Raw genomic sequence first — 21,408 nt, forward strand, 5'->3', positions numbered from 1 at the left:
TAGCACACAAATGCATTCAGTTGTTTTTTTCATTTTGCTCATGTGGCCCACTCCCCCTCCCCACAGCAACATTTTTCGGCGTTACTGAATTTCGGCGTTGTGGTACACAGCGGTTTTCTAGCTGTCGGCGTTGCGGTCAATTTGGCATTCGGCGTTATGGTATTTGGCGTTATTGTACGTTCGGCGTTGTGGTGGTTCGGCGTTGGGATGTTTCGGCGTTGTGGTAACGGCCCGTTACCGGACAGCTCTACACCAAGAACACATGGCTGAACGTGAAAAAGTAGCACAGTGGCAAGAGGTCTGTCTTCTTTTTAAGGAATTTGAAGTACAGGAGGTTAATTTCCCCCAATAAATCAGTACGATGATTAAAAACTTTTTCTAACAGACAAATAAATGGGTGCGAGTACTTATGCACACTCGTTAAGAAGCTATACAAACTTGGCGGAATAATACACAAACGTTAATTATGTATGCAAATAATTAATAGAAGTAAGCTATTAAATGGAGAGATAAAAATAAGGTTGGTAAAGCTTAAATTCACTACAATTTACGTAATTATTTATCATTATTAAATATTACTATAAACACTAAATATAATAAATGAATTAATTTATTAAAATAACTCAGATTTTTTAAAAATTAAATTTGAAAATCAATAAATATACTGAATGAATACTGTTATTTATTATATTATTAATTTTATAATTGGTATTGTAATAATTTATCATGAATATAAATTATACATACACTTAAATAAATACACTTGAAAAAATTTTCAAACACAATTCATATCACAATTATTCAAAATGAATACATGTTTTAATTATATGAACCATTTTTCAATAACAATCACTAAAGTATATGATATAAAAGCCCATACATGGTTTTAATTTTTATGTAGAATTTTTTTATGTATCTTTTTTTTGATATTGTGAACATTTCGTTGTATGGTGTAAGCGCATCATGAAAATTTACTCTCAATCTTTTTTTTTTCGTAACGCACTTAAAAAAGTATAATTTCCACAAAGTTACTATTGTTGTTATAATGTTGGTACCATACTGCTCTCTATCGGAATGACGTGACAACAACGTTAGGTTTTCACCAAAAACCACGGAGCTGTCAATTTTTTGTATTCAGTTTATTTGGGTGCGCAATCCTGCTCCTCAATTCGCAATCCAATTAATTAACCCAAAAATAATATAAGGATCATTCCTTTAAACCTTGCTCCAACTCATCCTGGTACTAAACAATCTCCACTCTCGTGAATCAAAGTTCATGCATTTACAAACTGCTGGAACATGCGGCAACAGTGTTGAAAAAATAATTAGATATTTTTGGTGGAATAAAACTATATGAAGTCGATAAAATTGATAGTTGATGCTGTTGCCACAAGATAGCAGCTCATGAAGCTGCTGCCTCATTTGTTGAATTTTAATAACGAATAAAAATTTATACTGACATTTACAAGTATTTAAAAAGCAGAAAGTAGTTAGAAATATTCATAGGTTTCAGCAAAGAAAGTGATTTTGACGAAATAAAAAGCATTATTAAAGCATAAACTAAAACGGCGAGCATTTCAAAACACATAAAATATTGGTATTTTACGTGAGAATTAGTTGTTACACTAGGATAAGTTGCAGTTTTGATACATATTTAATTTATAATCTGAAATTTTGTTAAAAATGCTCTTATATTTAAATCTCAATAGTTTAGCTTGCATAAATACTTTAAAATTTCCGGACATACGTGCTCGCACAGATATCACGCAATGAACTTGCCTGACTGTCGGTTTATCTCGAACTTTCTATGATTTTAGTTCTGCGCTCAAAGAACAATGGCGTAACATTAAATATTGTCGAACGATGTTCAAACCCAGTATAAGAAATTTGATCACGCTTGAACCCTAAAACGCGCAACCGGCCATAAATAACACTTTAAAACAGTGGAATCATTTGCAGATCATACTATAGCGCGGGCAGAACGTCTTGCGAAAGAGCGTGATCGTTAAGCGAGAAGGAAAGGGAAGTTGGATAATGAAATACGTATCAGCGGGGCGCGGCAAAGGAGGTTGAAAAATCTCCTTGGGCGAGACATTTTTCTTAGAGCTCTATACCCGTTAGAAATATGTTGACCACGTAGTACTCAGCAAGCAATGCGGTTATACACGCACCAGCGCCATTACGAAGATCGATGTTTTTAGAACAGTTGATGTGAAACAGGGTGAGTCGGCGATATTTTGTTCCGTAGGGCTCCGCCTACTATTTTGGCTCTTATGGTCCGTTCCGAGCCTATTTCTGTGGACTTAAACATTAATTTTGATCTTTATACCCAAATTGGATATGCTATTTACCTACAGGCTTTAGTATGCAACAACAGAGAGAAAGAAAAAAACATTATTTTAAGCGAATGACTTTAACTGTCATTAAAACTGTACAACTCCGCGAATTTTGAATTAAGTAAGTGCCTGTGGTTACGTCCATGTCAATCCAAAACATTTCATACAGAATCTATATTGAAAGCTCCAGTAAAATATATAAAAAGCTCTGAATTTAGGGCCTAACACCCCTTAGCATTTCTTACGATTCGAATAAAAAAAATTACCATCATATGCGTTTGATTTAGATATCAGTTTCAGCCATTGATAACATATCAGTGAAGGAAATATTATGTACCAATTTATAAATAAAGAGTTATAAGACGAGAAAACATTTTATAGATTCAAAACTGTTCTTAAAATTAATGCTCATTGCATTATGTCGATTTAGGGATACCACCTACCTGCGCGCATACACGGTGTTCAGAGTATTTAAAAAACCACGTGCTTTAAATCTGCTCAAGTTATATAAGAGTGGCGTTTGTCAGCGAAAAACGTTTAAGAATACGTAGAGGATGGGTGAGTAGTTATGTTTTCGTATTAATTTACTACTCTGTATTTTGAGAAGAGTAAAAAATAAGGTTCAATCACGTGTTTCAGAGTAGTTTTTATGAATGAAACGATCGTTATAGATACTATAAAGTACTCAAAGGGCGTGCATTACACCTTTATCTTCATTAATCCGCCATATAATTTTACGGTTACCGCTATAATCCCATAATCGCCCTCTGCTAGACGAGAAGACTGCGCGCTAGTCTGGAGCTATGAGCGATACCGCGTTGGAAGGACCAGCGAGCTCCCACACTTACAGTCCCTCCTCACTTACACTTATACAACCCTGATTAGTATGGCCCTTAATGCATAAAGCATACCCAAGCCCTGGAAAAGATCCGAGCGGGAATGTAAAGAAACTAAAGAAGAAACATAAAAACGTGAACAGAGATTTCAACACAGCATCTTGATTCGCAGCACTTATGGAGGATTCAAGGAGGAATAAGTAAGGTGAAAAGTAACTGGTGGGGGAGGGTTGTAAAAAAAAATTACGTGGCGCGTAGTACCAAAAATCTCTTTGAGAACGTGTCACAGAATTACAGTTCCGCTTTTGAACTTTCTCCCGGCGAGAGGGAAAATCTGTGAGCGAAACTTTCGTCTCAGGCTAATTTCTCAGACGTTGAAGTGTGGGAGAAAGGGGGGAAAAAGGGGTGGTTTGCGTGTGCTTCCCCTCCGCCGTCCTCCGTGGTTGGGTGGGGTTACACGCGACGGAAATATTTCAACCCCCGCGCGGACGAACCAAGAACCAACTTCCACCAGTTCTTAATAGGACTCCTTGCGTTGAGTTTTACCCCCTCTTACGGACTTTGACCCTGAATCTCCCTCTACCTTCCGGATGCTGGGAGGGAGAATCTGTTCCGCTTATTAAATCTGCTCGGGATCTAAAAAAAAAGTTTCTTTCTTACGGTTGGAATCATCTGTTAATGCGGGAAAGGAAGGGAGCGCGGGGATAGACGGTGCGGGTGGAATGAATTCGTGGGTAAATGGGGAGGAAAGACAACGAGTGTATTAACACCGGAGATCACCCCTCCAAGACGTTCGCTTGAGCGAACACGCGTTGTTAGGAACACGCGTCCAAGCTTCTTGCAGAAGCTACCGTTCACCCGAGGTGGACCACGGTGACGACGTGGTCAGAAAAACTCGCTCCTACTTCCGACCAATAAAGGCCAAACCCGGTTCCATTCCAGGCGACATCGAACTTGAATTTCCGAGCCGCTGGTCATTGCCGAAGCTTTAACACCCTCCCGATCAACAAAAGGGAGCGATCCCTAACAGTTATGTTTTTCTTAAAAGCTCTGGAATGTTTATAAAAAGCGAAATGTAATGCTTCTCCAACCCTATCCTATTAGGGTGCATATGTGGGAGGGTAACGTGAGAATGCCGGCCGTAAGGTCGAAATAAACTAGTGGAATTCTTGGCTGACTTTTCTTAGACTAGGTTTTTTTTTTTTATCTGGTAGCTCCTACTTCTCCCGAAAATTCATATCCTAAATGGTTGATTGGTAGTTTCATTACTCGTCATCAGCACTAATGACTTTGTTGACGACGAGACGTTAAGGCCATTTGTTTCTTTTCATCAGTCATCGAAAAGGTTCAAATGACGTAAGTTTTTTGGGCGACGTTTCGAGCTGTCCCAACCAAACTATTGAAAGTCTATGTTAGTATACAACTACATGTTAGCTAAAATTAACAACAATTTTTTCACGACAGTTATTCGTTTCAAAAACTTAACAATAATTAATTTAGGTATAGCCTGGGTTACACATATTCTACTGTCAAAGTACGGAAATTTATTTTTATTCAAATATATCTTTGAATAAAATAAATAAAACTTAGCAAGTAATTAAATATTTCCAAATGAACTGAAAAGTGCTGCATTTTCCTTAAAATAATCAATGTAAGAAATAATTACTTTAATAAAAGGCAATGTTGTAAGTTGGCACAAGAATGGGCAGAGTCTTACGTGACTGGATCTCCAAGGATTACGGTGAGTTAAAAATCACTTGAGCCTTAACTCAGACATGCGAGGTTTGTAATCAAACTACTGATCGTAGTTATACGGTGCGATGCCTTAGCAATCACGGCCAAAACAGAATCTCTCTACGCATCCGAGTCACATTTTTGATCCATCAGTTGAACATTTCGGTGTACGGGAGGGTTAGCGAACATAAACAGACACTTGTAATTAAAATTCAATTTTCAACGAATTATTATGCGTGGTTCCAATATAAGTCTGTCAATTTTTTTTCTATCCCTCGTATTTTCTATGAAGTTTCACTTTTAACGCGCATGGTAGCCACGTACCCATGATTTTGTAAAGCTATAAAATGACATAAACAAATTTTCAGTAGAAATGTACATAAGTATTTGTATTACATAATTTAAAACAAATTGTTTTACGTGCAACTCATTTATACAAATATATATTTATATAAGTTATTTTTCCTTCGCTGATTTTCTTCCCCAGGTTTTAACACTGAATAACATCGCCGATGTGAATCTCATCTTCGCAAGTTGCTGCTCTTAACGATTCTAAATTATCCCACAGGGTTAAAAAAAAAAAAACTGTAACTGGTAGAATTTGGAGACTCCGTAAAGTGACAAAAATTATATATATATTAGTTTAAATGCCTTTTCTTGGCTATTTAGAAGCGTACGTTCCGTTACAGGGAATTACTTTTAATCAACTTTAATCAGTGTTTGAATTCAGAACATTTTAAAAGTTAAATTTATGCCTACTTAAAAATAAAACTGACAGAATAACAGATAACGCACAGCCTAATACGGTGGACCTAAAAAATTTAAATTTAGAGGAAATATTTATTGAGTACAGTAGGAAGAAATTATTTTAAAATTGAATCCCTTAAGGGAAGTAAAGGGGTAGTAAATTTTTTATGAAGCAAAGTACCACTCACTGACTCACTCATTACGAATACTCAGGAACTATAAAATATACAAACTTAAATTTCAGCACATATATTCCGTTTGCTACACAGACATCCGCTAAGAAAAGATTACGAAAATCATCTCCCAAGGCGGGTTGCGAAGACGTTAAAGTTCAAAAATTTCACCTATTTTCAAAGCTATTGGTGCTTTCTTCGTGTCCGTGGCAACGGTTATTTGCATTGTTGATGTCTTCTGCGTCTCCTGGCAACGTTTTAACTATTTACTCACTTTCATGTCTTAATTAGCTACCAAGACGTGATGCAAGGGCGTTTAAAAGATTAAACTTTTCTCGTTGGGATTCTTACCCAGGCATTTATGATGCATTGTGTTGCCTCAGTTACCTCCAATAGTCAGTTATTTGTAATCCGTTCCCTGAACAGCTCTCCAGTATGAACTGCACGCCCTGGTAAATATAATTAAACGATATAGGTACGGTTGTTCTCGTGTAAATGTACCGATTTACCAATATCTGTCATTTCACATCAACATTTCTGTTAATAATGTTTGCAGGCTTTCACGGCCATAGTCTGAAGTGTAGCTTGGCTTCTGGGTTGTAGCCGCGTCTTTGGTGAATAACGTCGGCGAATTATTCGCCGAGGACGCGGCTACAACCCAGAAGCCAAGCTACTTCATTTCTGTTCCAATTACAAAAAAATTGGTTGTCTGTAAAGTCGGTTGACGGACGATAGTTTAACACGACAACGTCATAACAAAACATTTATGAAATGATTGCATACTTTTATAAATAAAATTGAATATTTTTTATTGAATTATCACTATTTGGTATGGATACAAAGAGGGAGTAAAATAAAATCTACAATTTAATTGATAAATTTATATTTATTTGCACTCATTAATTCAAATATGTTTATTTCTTTAACGAACAGATTATTTTAACTATAACTTTTATACATGTTTGCTATTTAACTTCTTCCAATCTGTGTTATTCTGTTAAGGATAGGACGATGATAGCAAAGGTAGGAAACGAATGGAGTGTTTTTCAATTTTAATGTGCCTCGGAAAAGTCAAATCGATGGTTCCGATCGAGTGGAAGAGAGATAGATGCGGCGCAAGCGTACAATGAGCGTAACGGGACAATGTGCGCAACGGGACAATGAATCATCCTTTTTCGTGCGTGCAGCCGGCGTTCATCGATTTATTAGACGTTGTCACGTCAAAAAAACCATTCTCTGTACTTCAACCAGTTGCCAATAATAAGTTTGTAGTATAATACAAGAAAGGTATTGTGACGTTGAACTGGGCTATAGCTATTTTTGTTTACATGAAATATATTTTTTTTGAGATAATACTGGGTACTTATCACAAAAATTTGGCGCATAATTTTATATTTTTTTATTCATGTTTCATTCAAGCGCAGTCGAACTTTATCTCGTTTTATTTACATTAAATAATGCGTGGCGTTAATACTGAGGGAACGGTTTTACAAATAACTTTAACTATTGGAGGGTAACTGGGACTACACAAAGCAGAAATGCCCGGGCAAAAAATCCGAACTATATTGAAGTGATAGAAGTTACGGTTGTTTTCGTGTGAATGTACAAATTTACCCATATCTGTCTGTCATTTCACGTGAACATTTCTGTTGCAGTTACAAAAAAAATAAAAAAATAAATACAGTGTAGGGTCACGCTCCTTCGCCGTCAGACGGACGTGCAAGCTCACGAGCTAACCGCCCCAAGACGTCTCTTCGCCGCCGCCGGGTCGAACAACGAAGGGAAGGGATGTTTGTCCGGCTGTAGAGGCAGGGGGGGGGGGGCGGGGTGGTTGGGGGAGGGGGAAGAAGGAAAACAGGCGGAGGATGTACGAAGGACGCGACGGAGAACTGTGCAAATGCGTTTATCATCTCGGCGCCGTGCGTCAGCGACGATAACACTTTTCATCCCCCCGAAGACGACCCACGCCACTCGTCACGAGTTTAACACTCGACAGTTTATTGCTTTCTTTCTCCCTCGCTCTCTTTTTTTTCTTCTTCTTTATTTTTTTTTCTTTTTATTTTTTTTGATGTGTGTAACATCTTAGCTCTCGGCGGGTACGGACGGCATTTTTGGCAGGAGTAATTTCGTGAATGGAACGGAAGACGCATGGGACGGGAATTTCTGACTACGGCTCTGCCATCTGTGGTGGTTGGCGCGAACCGAATTTAATAATAGAGACAAAGGGAAACGTTGAAGTAGAAGTTGTTAAATGAAATTTTACAAACAAAAAAAAATTCCGTGTCGAAAATCAAGTCCAAAGCCAGGGTTTAGTATTTTTATTCAAGTCTTTTTCGCTCTTTTCGGAGCCTTTGCATTATTGAGTTTAACATTTCTATCTGCTAATAGTCGACGTAATCGCTCCAGCAGCGAATTCTAGCGGCGGGTGCTGAAACTACGTGTGATTCGCGACCTGTCTGAGTTTTTTTACTATGGGTGTATTTGCAACAAGAGAAAACATACATTTGCGCGTTACCGAGGTTAGATGTTTAAACATCACTAACGAGTGCTGAAAGACTCCGTAACGATTCTCCAGGTTTGATACTGAAAAACAACGCAGAGGTGAAGCTCTTCTTTGCTATATTCGCTGCTCTTTACTGTCCAGATTTTCCCGCCGTGTTAAGAAACTCCAACATTGGGAGAATCCGTAACGTAAATTATACAAATCTTCTTAATGCCTTTTTTTCGCTAGTACTCTTTTGGATCATTAGTTTGAATAAATTTTAAACAGTTTTTAATTAATAAACATTTTTCAGTGGTTAAACGAAAACCAAATTTAAACAAAATCATTATATTGCACACTTTTAAATAATTGGCTACTAAGTTATATTTTAAACAGTGTTGGGAGGATCTACGAAGAACTAAATTGATAGCATATATACATAATTAATTATAATATACTTCTAAAGGCAATGCCACTAGCTACATTAGGATATGTTTTCAAATTACTTCACAAAAATTTATTTAACCTTTAATCTAGCCCCTCATATTGTCATAAATAAGAATTTTGACAGTCAAGTAAAGTAAAACTAATTTGCCTAAAATTAAATTTAAATCATATAATGAAGTAGCTGTTGTCATTGCAATTAACATTTAAAGTTATTAAAATGTTATAATTTGAATTACCCTTATTTGTAAGCACCAATAGCGTCGAAAAAAAAAAAAACCTTTTTGCTTATCGTTCAAAATTATGCAAAATATATTTATTTTCCTTTCGTGAAATTCAAGCCGCTAAATTTTTACAACTTAATACATTTTTAAACAAACATCAAAATAATGAACTGAAACAGAATGCAACTTATAAATGTATATATCTGCCATTTGTTTGCCTGTTAATCAAACAATAAACGTTTGCAACCCTGTTGGATTTATAAATATTTTTCAATAGACACATCTTTGGAAAACGCTAAAGGTTTTCCTTCACCTTAAAGGAATGAAACTTTAAATGGAGGTGTGTGCGTTTAACTTTATTTATGTGGTACAAATATTATTTACTTTGACAAACACATAATACCAACCAATACCTAAACAAAATTATTCCACTATTCTTAAATTTTTACATTAATTGCAATTCCTACAGGAAAAAAAAATATAAAAAATTATAAAATACAATTAATTAGTGTGATATTAATTTTACAAAACCATAAATACAATTTACTTTATTTAAGATTTAAATTGCGTCTTGAAAATGGCACTACATTTATGAATTTTCAAAAATAGGTTAGTCGATTAATTGAGTGTTGTCTTATACCCACGTATGTGTGTAATTGTGAGAAGAAAAAATGCTATGTAAGTAATCAGTTTATATTTTTACCAAACAAATAACAATGTTGTCGGGAATTATGTTTTAAAGCACGAATGAATTATTACAACGTATTTTTTTATTTAAACTATTATCAATGTCATTGAAGACGGCTTCAAATAACCACGCTGAAACTTCGGGCCAGTCATTAATCAAATTTCGTATAAAAAAAGTTAGTGAAATACGTATATATTAATGTCTTTTTCTACTATTATTTTGTAAAATACAATTTAGTCTTTTTCAAGTATCTAGTTTTGAAATATATGTATGCATATATATATAATATTTACATTCTTTCAGGTTAGAACCAAACGTGAAGGGTTTTAAGATTATGTAATTTTTTTTATTGTAACTTTATTCACGAGAATTTTGAAATCTTTGGTTTCAGCGAAATTGTTTCAATTACAAAGTGTATTAAAAGTAAAAAAAAAAAGTAAATATGAAGGTCTGGATAACAATTCAAACTGATAGTATGCAAGACATAGTAAACATCTTTCAGTTTATTTCAATCGAATGAAAGCTAACATGCCTGTTTTGCGATGATATTTTTAGTGAAGAAGTAAATTTTAATTTACCCCCCCCCCATGTGCGTCATGGACCTGTCTATTCCTTCGCCATTTTGACGACAACAGTGAGCCGCAACGGTCGTTTACAGTTTACAGCGGGACTTTGAAATGTGTGAGGTGAAATTAAATATCCCGTTAAGTGCGATGTACGTAGCGTAATACACTTTATGAATGCGGAAAAAAATCTTCGCCATACCAAAAATACACAGACAGATAGCCGACGTCTATGGTCATGTGATGGATGAAGCTTCAGTTCGAAAAGGGTGCGTCATGTTTAATGACGGGCGAGCGAATATTCATGATGGAGTATGCTCGGACCAACCTTCAGTTGTGACTGACGAACTCATGAAAGATTGAGGAGAAAAATTCATATTGAAGTTTTATTTATTTTTTTGGTTGGAAAATAAGAACTTAAAGAGGATGCCAACGACTGTTTCAACAACTTGGCGGCATCTGAGCATGCATGACGCATAGGAAAGCTGGTGAAATGCGATGACAAATCTTTTCATTTGTGAGGATGACTACCTCGAAAAAATATCTAAGATGTTATATGTGTTGTGAAATAAGTTTTGTTTCATTAACTATTATCTTTTATACTATTATAAAACCGAAGTTTGTCTGTTTGTTTGTTTGTTTGTTCGAAGTTGGTGAAACAATTGCTAGACCTATTTTCTTGAAAATTTTTGTTTGCTTAAAAGTTAATGATCTGACTAAAAACTGGTATATATTTAATCTCGCTAAACCACATTTTTTCACAACCAAGTGCAAAAACTATTAGGTGTGCTTCCATTCCAAGTTAATTCATATTAAATTAGGAGGGGGGGGGGGAGGAGGTCAGTTTCAAGTGGCCCTGATGCCACGCGGGATGGGTTGTTACCTATATACCACAAAAGATTTGCAAGACTTGAAGAAATATCGCAGTATCATTGACGACGCTTTCTAAGTTTCCATGGCCACGGGTTTTTGCATTGTTGGTGCCTTCTGCGTATCCATGGCAACGGCTTTTGCAACGACAGTGGCGCACCCACAATGAGCTGTGCTAGCAGACTGCCGTAGCGAAGCACGAGTACTCCTGCTAGTCTTAAATTTAAAAATAAATTGCCTGTCTAGAGAAACAAACACTCTTTACTTTCAGAATGACTCTCTTATATCGGTCACCTCATAAACAAACATATCCTCGTGTGTGGTGGGGAGGGGGGGGGGGGTGTTGGCTCACCTGAGTTCGTGGCCCGAGTCTGCCCGCACCATCGTGGTCTGCACTGTGCCGTCGAACACAGCGCCTCCTTCGCCTGGAAAAAAAAATCATGGACAAAATTAAGCCTTGTTGGTTTTCTACAGCTCCCGGCGTTTGTACCACTCTGCCTTATTAATTGCTCAAAGAACCTGACAGAACTACTTAAATAATTACTGATTCATGGTCAAAAAATCCACTTCTTTCTTACATCGGAATTCGATCCTTTTTTTTATATAGAGTGCCTTGAACACGAAACTGTTTTTAAGAGTCGGGAATATACTATTATGTTAATTAAAGACTTGAACAAATCTTTTAACCTGCCAACTTTCTAGTCTTAAATGTGTTTTATGTTTAGCACGTACGTAAACAAATTATTTTTGTGCAGCGGACATTTTGATGGGTACTGTAACGGATTAATAAGTCTTCGATTACTTCTATAGGCAAACATTTTGTAGTTTTCGGTTAAACCTCAGGTAGTAATATGGATTATATAGATTTACCTTCTTCAAATATTTTTCTTCATATTTTATTTCCTTGGATGTAACATATTTCTAATACAAAATATTTAATTGATCAATAAATATGAGCTTTTTAATGAAAAATTATTTTGATTTCATAATAATCTTTAATTTAATTTTTAATATTATTTAAAATAATTACAAAAATATTTTCAATTTGATTAGGATTGATAGTTTCTCTGTGATCCACTTGGTTCCAAAGTTTTCGTTGTACAGCGATGCATACTTTAGAGTGAGCTATATTTAGGATTACAGCTTCATGAATTTCCTTCGCGCTGAACGGGAATGTTGTGTATGAAATAAATTAAAAATAATATAACAAAATTTATGTTGCCTTATTTTTTGACGTGCATCGATGAAGGTCTTACTTGTCGGTCTGGTGGCCACGCCAGAAAAATTGTTTATAAACGATATCATGTTTACGAGTGTCTGCAAAACTATGAAAAAATGGCATTGAAGTCTGTAAGAAGTGTTTGTTAGTTATTTTTTGCGGACATATCGGGCTTTCTTCCGTTGCCTCACGGGTCTCTTTCTTTAGAGTTTGGTGGGTGACAAAAAGTTGCGACACCAAACCGCGAAAAACTCGGCCCATCGTTCACCACCACTGGCTCAACTGACTCCATTCACCATCAGAATCACCAGAGAGCATATACGTCCATTACCAAACAAATTTTCTGCTTTCCCCTTCGCTTCTCGCGAGGTAGACGGCTGAGGCTCGCTCTAGCGCAAATTTCGCACTTCTTTCGGGGGCTCATTTTATTTCTCTCGGCCACTCTTTGTCTTATTCTATACCTACGACACTTCTCTGCATTTTTAATTGCTTCTTCTTGGGCGATTTTGCATGTTTTCTTTCTTTTCTCCAACCTGTTTTCGCCTGGAATTTTTCGGTTAATGGCTCCAAAACTAAAGTAATAAATATATAGTAAATCAACTTAACTAGCTCCACTCAGTCCTTATTCATGAGCAAATTAAAGTTTAAATCACGCAAATCTGTCTAATACTTCCGGAGTCGCAGCTCTCACTGACTTCAATTCGGTGCTCCCCAAAAACGCTCATTACGTCATCACCACAAATATTAACCGGGTGAGTCAAACGTAACAACCACAAGCAAGGTCTGCTCTACTAAGATATATTTACTTCAACTCTGTGGCTTTCATGATTTACGAGTTTTAAGCGGTGTCGAGAATCCTCAGCCGAAGTGACACCTAACCAGAGATGAAAAAAAAAAATATTTATATCATATTTATATCATTTCCAGTCAGAAATTCAGGTCAAAAAATAAAAGTACTAGACCTGAGGCATACGGCAGAGTGAGTCAACGATGACGTCATGGCATGCGAAGACCTCACCAGAGCGATGGCTAGAGACCTGCAAAATTCGCGGTTTCGATGGCCTTCAGGATAGACTGCACATAACCCTGTACACTCGGGCAAATAACGCAAGTTCATTGGCTGCCAACTTGTAAGTCGTCTCAGCTGGTTTGTCTGTGATTCAATCCTTCTTTGGTTGAGGGTTTATAACTGGTTGAGATTCGTCCAGATGAACAGTAAGCCAATAACAAAATTATCTAAGAGGTGTATATGTGTTTGAATTCTAGCCTATCACCGAATGAATCCGCGAATTTTGCAGGTCTCTAGCGATGGCTTGTGAACGCTTGATGCAGAATGCAGGCGGTCGGTGCTCTCCCACGACGACGGCTTATTTCGGAAGCCTTCGCAACCAACCTATACCAACGGCCCATGCATTAATACCCGTTCTACAACGACACGGAAACGCAGACGAATCCCCTATACGCAGACGGATCTCACGGAACAAGCAGAGTTTCCGCAACAGCACGCAGACGGAGACGGACCTGTACGGATCAGCTCGGCGATGCTGAGCTCTTCCGTTTACGTTGCTCCGTGCGACCAATAGCAGGCGAGCACTTGGCTGCGGGGGTAGTCATGTTTATGTTCTAATATACGTTTTTAGTACAAGAATATATATTGTTATATTATTATTTTTTTATTTTTTTTTACTTTATAAGAATTTTCTCCCTGTTATATAATCTTAAACCATATTTTTATTTTTTTTATTTTTAGTCAAATAAATATTTCGTAACTTTTAAATGCAATCCTCTTGGTTGCCAATAGTTACGTTTCCGTGCACTGTGGGAGCAGCAGACTTGATAGTGACTTTTCCCCGGGAGATTCGTCTCCGTCTACACGAACTTCTATGTTCCCGTGCCATTGCAGAACGGGCATAACAGAAGCCTATGATTCACCGATGTAGTCCTAGTTTTAATAAAAAGTCCATTTAAAAAAAAACCTGTACCAAATTCACTGGGCTCTTTATTCTACCACATATATTTGTTGCAGATGAAATATAATTATTGTAAATGCTTGACCTAATTTGACACTGGAATAAAAATAATTAGTTGTTTACTGCTCCGAACCAGTTCTTAACGAACCAAGAACAAATGAATGGTCTTAATATTAGGTAACATCGAGGTCAACAAAGACGTTGAAATGAGAACGGAGCGATACACGGGAGCGATACAAATAAAACCACGGAAACGCCCACCACGTTTCCCCCTCGTACGTGGTGTTTTCGACCACGCCGGAAGATCGAACAGCTGGATCACAATTGGTGGGAGGCACTGTGACCTGAGCAGACAACCACCCTGAACCCTTCAGACCTTCCAATAAAATAATAATTTGCTTATTTTAAATCAAATGGTCACACTTTTGAATGGATATAGCTGTGAGCATGAATTCTGCAAGCTCATCAAGAAAAAAAGTCCATATGACCTTATAGTTTTAAAAGTGCTTTCCACGGCCTTTAAATTTACCGCAGAAGGTTTTTTTCTCGCGAAAATTAAGAGAACATTTTAAAGATGGAACGTTAATTGTTTGGATAATATTTAATTAAACAAAGTTATTCAGCCACTGCAAAACTCGTCTCTGTCGTGAAATAAAATTATTAGAAAAAATCTATGGTAACAGCACGTAGACAAAATCTTTAGGACATAAGAGCATTACCCGTGATTACTTCAAATAAATTATTTTATGACAGTGACCAATTTAGTGTTCAATCTTAAATAATAAATTTTTTATTTGCAGTAAACCAGATGACCAATCGTGTATGCCAGCCTTTGACCAAAGCCTTTACTGACAACACTTCATACCGCCATTGCAAACGAGTTCTACAGTTCCGAAATTTTTTTTATTCATCTTAGATGGTAAATAAATACATTTATTTGCAGTCCTTTCATTTTTAATGCACAGCGAGTTGGATAGACAAATACCAGCATATTTGATGATGTCCACGTGTGCATCAGTTCATCTGCCCTCTGACACCAGGATATTCTATGGTGGAGATAACACTGTCTGGTTAGCGCGCATGGAGCAACAAGCCCTCCAGACTGTTGGTCGCATGATCCGGCAGCCGGGTCGAGACCCGTCCGGGGACGCACCACAACGCCGAAATACCACAACGCCGAACGTACAATAACGCCGAATACCATAACGCCGAATGTCAAAATTGACCACAACGCCGACAGCTAGAAAACTGCTGTGTACCACAACGCACGAATTACCACAACGCCGAAATACATTAACGCCGAAAAATGTCATTGCAGAACTGCCAGCCACAAAGGTTACGTTAGGTAAGGTTAGCACACAAATTCATTCAGTTTTTTTTTTTTTTTTTTTTTTTTTTTTAATTTTGCTCCTGTGGCCCCGCAAAATCAATTTTGGGCGTTGTGGTAATTCGGCTCTGTGGTATACAGCAGTTTTCTAGCTGTCGGCGTTGTGGTAAATTTTGACAGTCGGCGTTATGGTATTCTGCGTTATTGTACGTTCGGCGCTGTGGTTATTTCGGCTTTGTGGTGACGACCCGACTCGTCGCTGGGAGGGCACCCACCTGTGACCCTGAGGACCTCGGCGCCCACCAGCACCTCGTCCTTGTCGGCGGAGAAGAGCACAGTGCCCCGGGTGTCGGTGACCCTGAACCCTCTGGACACGCACTCGAGACGCTCCTTGCCTGCGGGACAGGCACAAGCACGCGTCCTCCGAGTCTCCGCACCACGAGCTTCTCTTCATTCATCACCGTCACAATTCTTGCAACTAGTGGTAACTGATCAAAAACACAACTCCATTTAAAGTTTGCACTGTTGGCCGTGGAAAAAAAAAATTGGTTTGTCTGTAAAGTCGGTTTACGGACGATAGTTGAACGTGACAACGTCATTACAAAACATTGATGAAATTATTGCATACTTTTATGAATAAAATTGAATCATTTTTATTGAATTATCACTATTTTGCATGGATACAAAGAAGGAGTGAAATTAAATCTACAATTTAATTGATAAATTTACTTTTATTTGCACTCATTAACTAAAATATGTTTATTACTTTAACGAACAAATTATTTTAACTATAAATTTTATACATGTTTGCTATTTAATTTCTTCCAATCTGTGTTATTCTGTTAAGGATAGGACGATGATAGGAAAAGTAGGAAACGAATGGGAGTGTTTCAAGTTTAATGTGCCTCGAAAAAGTCAAATCGATGGTCGTTCCAATCGAGTGGAAGAGAGAGAGAGATGCGGCGTAAGCGTACAATGAGCGTAACGGGACACAGCGTAACGGGACAATGTGCGTAATGGGACACTTTTTCGTGCGTGTAGCCGGCGTTCATCGATTTATTAGAAGTTGTCACGTCAATAATTCAAGAACGCAAGATAAGAAATAAAAAATGTAAACATAAACTCACAGTGATCAAGCCTAAATCAGCTATGTCAAACAGATGAACCCAGACAATGTTCCTAAGGAGGTGTAACGGGCAACACAACGATGACAGCACGGACGAACACATTCAAACTTAATTATCAGATAGCACAAGAATTTCGTGGAAGGAATTTAGTCATGAATAAAATAATAACAGCGCAGACGAACACAATGGGCTAACAACACAGAGAACCACAGAGGCAAAGTGATAGTTAGACCATTGGAATTTATGTCAGATTTAAAGAAATTTATATGGCATAAAAAATTTCTTGCAATTTGTTTTCTTTAGTAATGAAAAACAAAACCAAATATTAATTTTCAATTTACGACTTGACAATAATTTTGAAATGATTGATGATGATTTCCTGGTATTCGTATCGGAGAAATATAACCTTAAATTTTCCCCATGATGGTGAAAAGCCGCGGTGCTATGGAGGTAAAGGGACAACACAACATAAGCCCTGGAACTGGAAAGGACATTTTCAACATGTGGAATAATCCCTGACCTGGCTGCTAATAAGACTTTTGACTTACCAGCAAGAACATCCAACCACCAAGACCATAGTTTGGAGGTTCGTTTGATAAGGAACGAGAAAAAATAGCGTTGTTATATAGAAACAGCCTAGACTGCAAATGCTAATACACTTCACGACACTTATCAATGGATCACGAGGTATGTGAAACAGTGAAAAATAACAATCCCATCTCAAATACACATTAATATATTCACTCGAATCAAGCGCGATTCGCACAGAAGGAAAATGTGACACTAGCTAATGAACACTTGAATAATAAACTTATTATGTGCAAGTTAGTTGTTTTCAACCTATGCCAATAAAATATTGCAAATCCTGTAGGTACATACGAATGATGAGTGCCTAGAAAAGACTATAAGACTTCAAAGAGGTTGTTAAGAATTCCTTCCAAATTTTTTTTTAATTTAGCACCATTATGCCAACAGTTTACTTGGATGCCATTGTATTTCAAAATTTTATAATCTTATTATAGAGTGCATTACAGTCGTACCGTTTACAAAGAGAGATTGTTCCTAATATTATATATAAGGCCGCAAGGCGGTTGATGATACTAAGCCTCGATTAGTCCATGAAAATATTTGAAGAAACTATATTTCCTGCACTTATTTTTAATGTCAGACATCCATAGTTTAATTGATCGTGGTTGATAAAAGGTTAAGCATAAAGGGCGGGTTTATTTTAAGGAGGAAGATATCGACATTTTTAGTTAACGTTGAATGACAGTTGTAAATATTTGCATTTTTACTGCCCATATCTGGGTTGTTTAAACTTTTAGAAGCTAGGTTTAGTATAAATTTCGTATACAACGTTTCGAAATTTATGAATTGTTTTACTAACAAACGTAATAAGCGTTTTACTTCAACTCACGACTATTAAACATAAATTAAGATAGTTTTAATTATAATAATAACACTAATTCCAGAATAATAGGCTGCAGAGAGATTAAGTACCTACATAAAAACTGGCATTGCAGTAAATTTACGTACACTAAATTTACGTTATTTTCAAAAAAAGAAGTTATCTCAAATAAACGAAGAGTTCTGCATAATTTCAAACAACTGAAACTACATCTTATCTCGACTTCCGAGTTGTATGTTTTGTCCTAAACAAAGGAAACACACTCCTAGGCCAAATAAGAGTGTTCTTGCTGCAGACTTAATCTTTTTCTGAATGTTTTATCAATATACTAATAAAATTATTATGGATTCATGTTCCAAAAACGTGAATTCAGTATCCGTAAATTAAAGATGTTCGTAAATTTACGAATATAATTTTTAACAAGCGTTCTTCGTAATTTTAGGGTGAAAATTTTTAACAGCGTACAAAGTGCAGTGAGGGTGCAAATTCGGCCATTGAGTTCTTTACATGATTCGTACAATGAAGAATTTTGATTTGATGCAGTTTTTTTTTACATACGCCTTTGAAGTTTTGCACTGTTTGTCATGGAAAAATTCCGACCAAAATTTTTTTAACTTCATAAATTTTTATTTAATTTTTGATTTTTGGAATTTTTTCATGACAGTGCGAAACTGCAATGGCGTATGTCCAAAAAATCTGTATTATTTCAGACATTGCTAACAAAGACGTGAGTATTCGACTGGCTCGAACGCAACTGTATCGGCAGGGAGATGTGTCCTTGTATCAGTTTGACGGAGGGGGGGAGGGTTTGTATATTTGCTTCATTCTGAGGGGAGGGGGGAGGAATTTGAAACATTGCCAGCAGGTTGCCTTGGCCAACTCCTTGAAGACGCTGAAATGCAGATTGGCAGAGATCCGCCTCGTGGATTGAGCCACGTGGGAGCAGACTGCTATGGAGCAGAAGTGGGAGTGGTAAACGGCCGTGGTGGGGGTGTGGGCGGGGGGGGGGGGGTTAGGAATTTTAACATTGACGAGAACCAGAGTAAAATATAAAAAAATGTGCTACTTCAACACTAATAAAAACCATTCTTAGCCCCAAAAATGGTTTTTGTAAACAAAAAAAATTAAATTAACTTTTGAACAATTATTTTTCTGCAAACAAAAATGTATTAAAGAGAGTGAAAATAAACTTTGATTATCACAAAAAAAATGCAAAAACCTTTTAACTGAACTTAGCTTTTTTTAACTTTAAATAAATTGTTTGTTTCAAGTCAAATTAATGTATCCTAAAGAAACAATAGTGTACTATATAATAAAAGAGCCAAATGCAGTAATAATATTATTATTCTTAAAACATCGATTTTGATTAATTTTAAAATTACGCAAGTTAAGATATTTCTTTTTTTTGCCAATAAAACTGAGGAGCTTTATAGTAAAGAAAATGGCAGTAATATAGAATATCTGATGCACGCTGAGTTTCCTGTTGTGGATTGGTGACCGAAAGCCATCTTGTATTTAGGTCGCGTTGACCTCGGTGGAAAATAATTGATCCGCGCCTTGCACTGCATCCTAAAGCCTGCACCAGAAGCGGCTATTGCGTACTATTTCCGGCCATTACTTTGGACGCGCGACCGTCATCATAAATATTCAAGTTTAAAAGATGACTGAATTGATATGATTTCTAGATCACTCGTCTTCCACCAAATCAATTGAGAATTAATTCCCCGTGGCATCACACCCTGATAAACGTTTTTTTTTTTTTACGTGGGATGAATAACCGTTTATGTTTCATCTCTTTGGTCGATCCTTAATTAGTCTCTAATGACCTTGGTGTTCATTAGACGTTAAAACCAATAAAATATATTCGAAACATTGACTGAGCTCAAACTTAAAGTTTAAGGTATTTGGTTTCAAAATCTTGCTAACAACGAGGTCTTCATATGCAGACGTAGTACGTTACAAGTAAAAGAAGCTACAGAAGGAAAAATTGACCACGACCTATTTAATGTAACCATTCCAGAACTTGTCTGGGAGGATTATAAGTAATAATTGAAAATACAATTCCAACCCAGTTCCTTCCAAATTAAAGTCTAACGGTTTACCATTGAAAGCACATTCTCTGTCTCACGTATATGTTTTTTGGCTTCTGTACAATATAATATATATATATATATATAAACAGTTTATAAATTTTTAAAATGAGTTTTAATTTGGGGCAGTGAAATTTTGACACTGTTAATTCTCATTTGCTAGAACTTTGGTTTAAATTTTAATGCGGTCTTGATGGCTAAGATTTTTTATTTATAACATCTAAGCCCTCGGTACACGGCATTTGGTAGGAGTCATTTCGTGAATATAATGGAAGTTGAATGGAACGTAAATGTGTAACTACGGTGCTGCCATCTGTGGCAGATGGCGAGAACCAAAGTTCACAAAGCCAAAGGGAAACTTTACAATATAATATTTTAAATAAAATTTAACACGATGGGGAGATATTAATAAAAATTCGTTGTCATAAAATCAGGTCCAAAGCCAGGGTTGGGTATTTTTTTTAAATATCTTTCCTTTTTAACCGAGCCCTTTGATTATATAGTTTAAAATTTCTCTCTTTAAATCAAATGATTTAATAGTCTACGTAGCTGCTCCAGCAACGAATTATAGCGGCGGGTGCGGAAACTACGTGTGATTTCCGTCAATAATTTGTAGTTGAAAACACAATTTGCGTATACTGATCTCACGCATTATTTTGAAGAAATTTTGCTTTAAAAAATTTCGTGTCCGATTTTCGTTTTATACGTGTAGGTATTTGCAACAGGAGATGAAGTCATTTTTTTCATTACCGAGGTTAGAATTTACACTTCTCTGGCGAGTACTGAAAGACTCACTCACAATTTTTTGTAAATATTTTCTTAAATATCTCATCACCAAATGCAGGTTTATCATCTTACTATAATCCGTGGCCATATTTTCCGTCCCCGAAATATCCTCCATTCGGCTTTGTGTTTCCGTCTCTAACGGTCTCGTATAAAAAAAAAATGTTAAGAGTCAACAATTTTTTTTTTTGTGTGGCAAACGTTTTCTGTCCAAACAAGCCGTTCTCCGTTTGAAGTAAGGAATTTTTTTTTATTATTGCGAGTTTGACTGGCACCGTCGCGTCGGGGAGCAAACGTTCGCTACGTGGACCGAGTCCCGCCCTGCGGCGACGAGGAGTGCAGGAGTCGAGGAGGAGCTGGCGGCGCGCCAGGCTGTCGGCGCGACGC

At 36.8% G+C, this 21,408-nt stretch overlaps 2 protein-coding genes across 2 annotated transcripts in view; one reads left to right on the forward strand and one right to left on the reverse strand.

Moving 5' to 3' along the window:
- The window catches only part of LOC134531887 (uncharacterized), a 347,014-nt gene that overhangs the window by 48,898 nt on the left and 276,708 nt on the right, over positions 1-21,408 (forward strand). The gene's annotated exons all lie outside the window — the stretch shown is intronic.
- The window catches only part of LOC134531886 (delta-sarcoglycan), a 140,082-nt gene that overhangs the window by 12,473 nt on the left and 106,201 nt on the right, over positions 1-21,408 (reverse strand). The window contains exons 5-6 of the mRNA XM_063367899.1: positions 15,889-16,008; positions 11,450-11,522 (exon numbers count right to left, since the gene is read on the reverse strand). Coding sequence (XP_063223969.1) covers positions 11,450-11,522; positions 15,889-16,008 — 193 coding nt within the window. The remainder of the gene's footprint in view (positions 1-11,449; positions 11,523-15,888; positions 16,009-21,408) is intronic.

This window comes from Bacillus rossius, chromosome 5 (assembly GCF_032445375.1).
Source record: "Bacillus rossius redtenbacheri isolate Brsri chromosome 5, Brsri_v3, whole genome shotgun sequence".
Classification (NCBI taxonomy): domain Eukaryota; kingdom Metazoa; phylum Arthropoda; class Insecta; order Phasmatodea; family Bacillidae; genus Bacillus; species Bacillus rossius.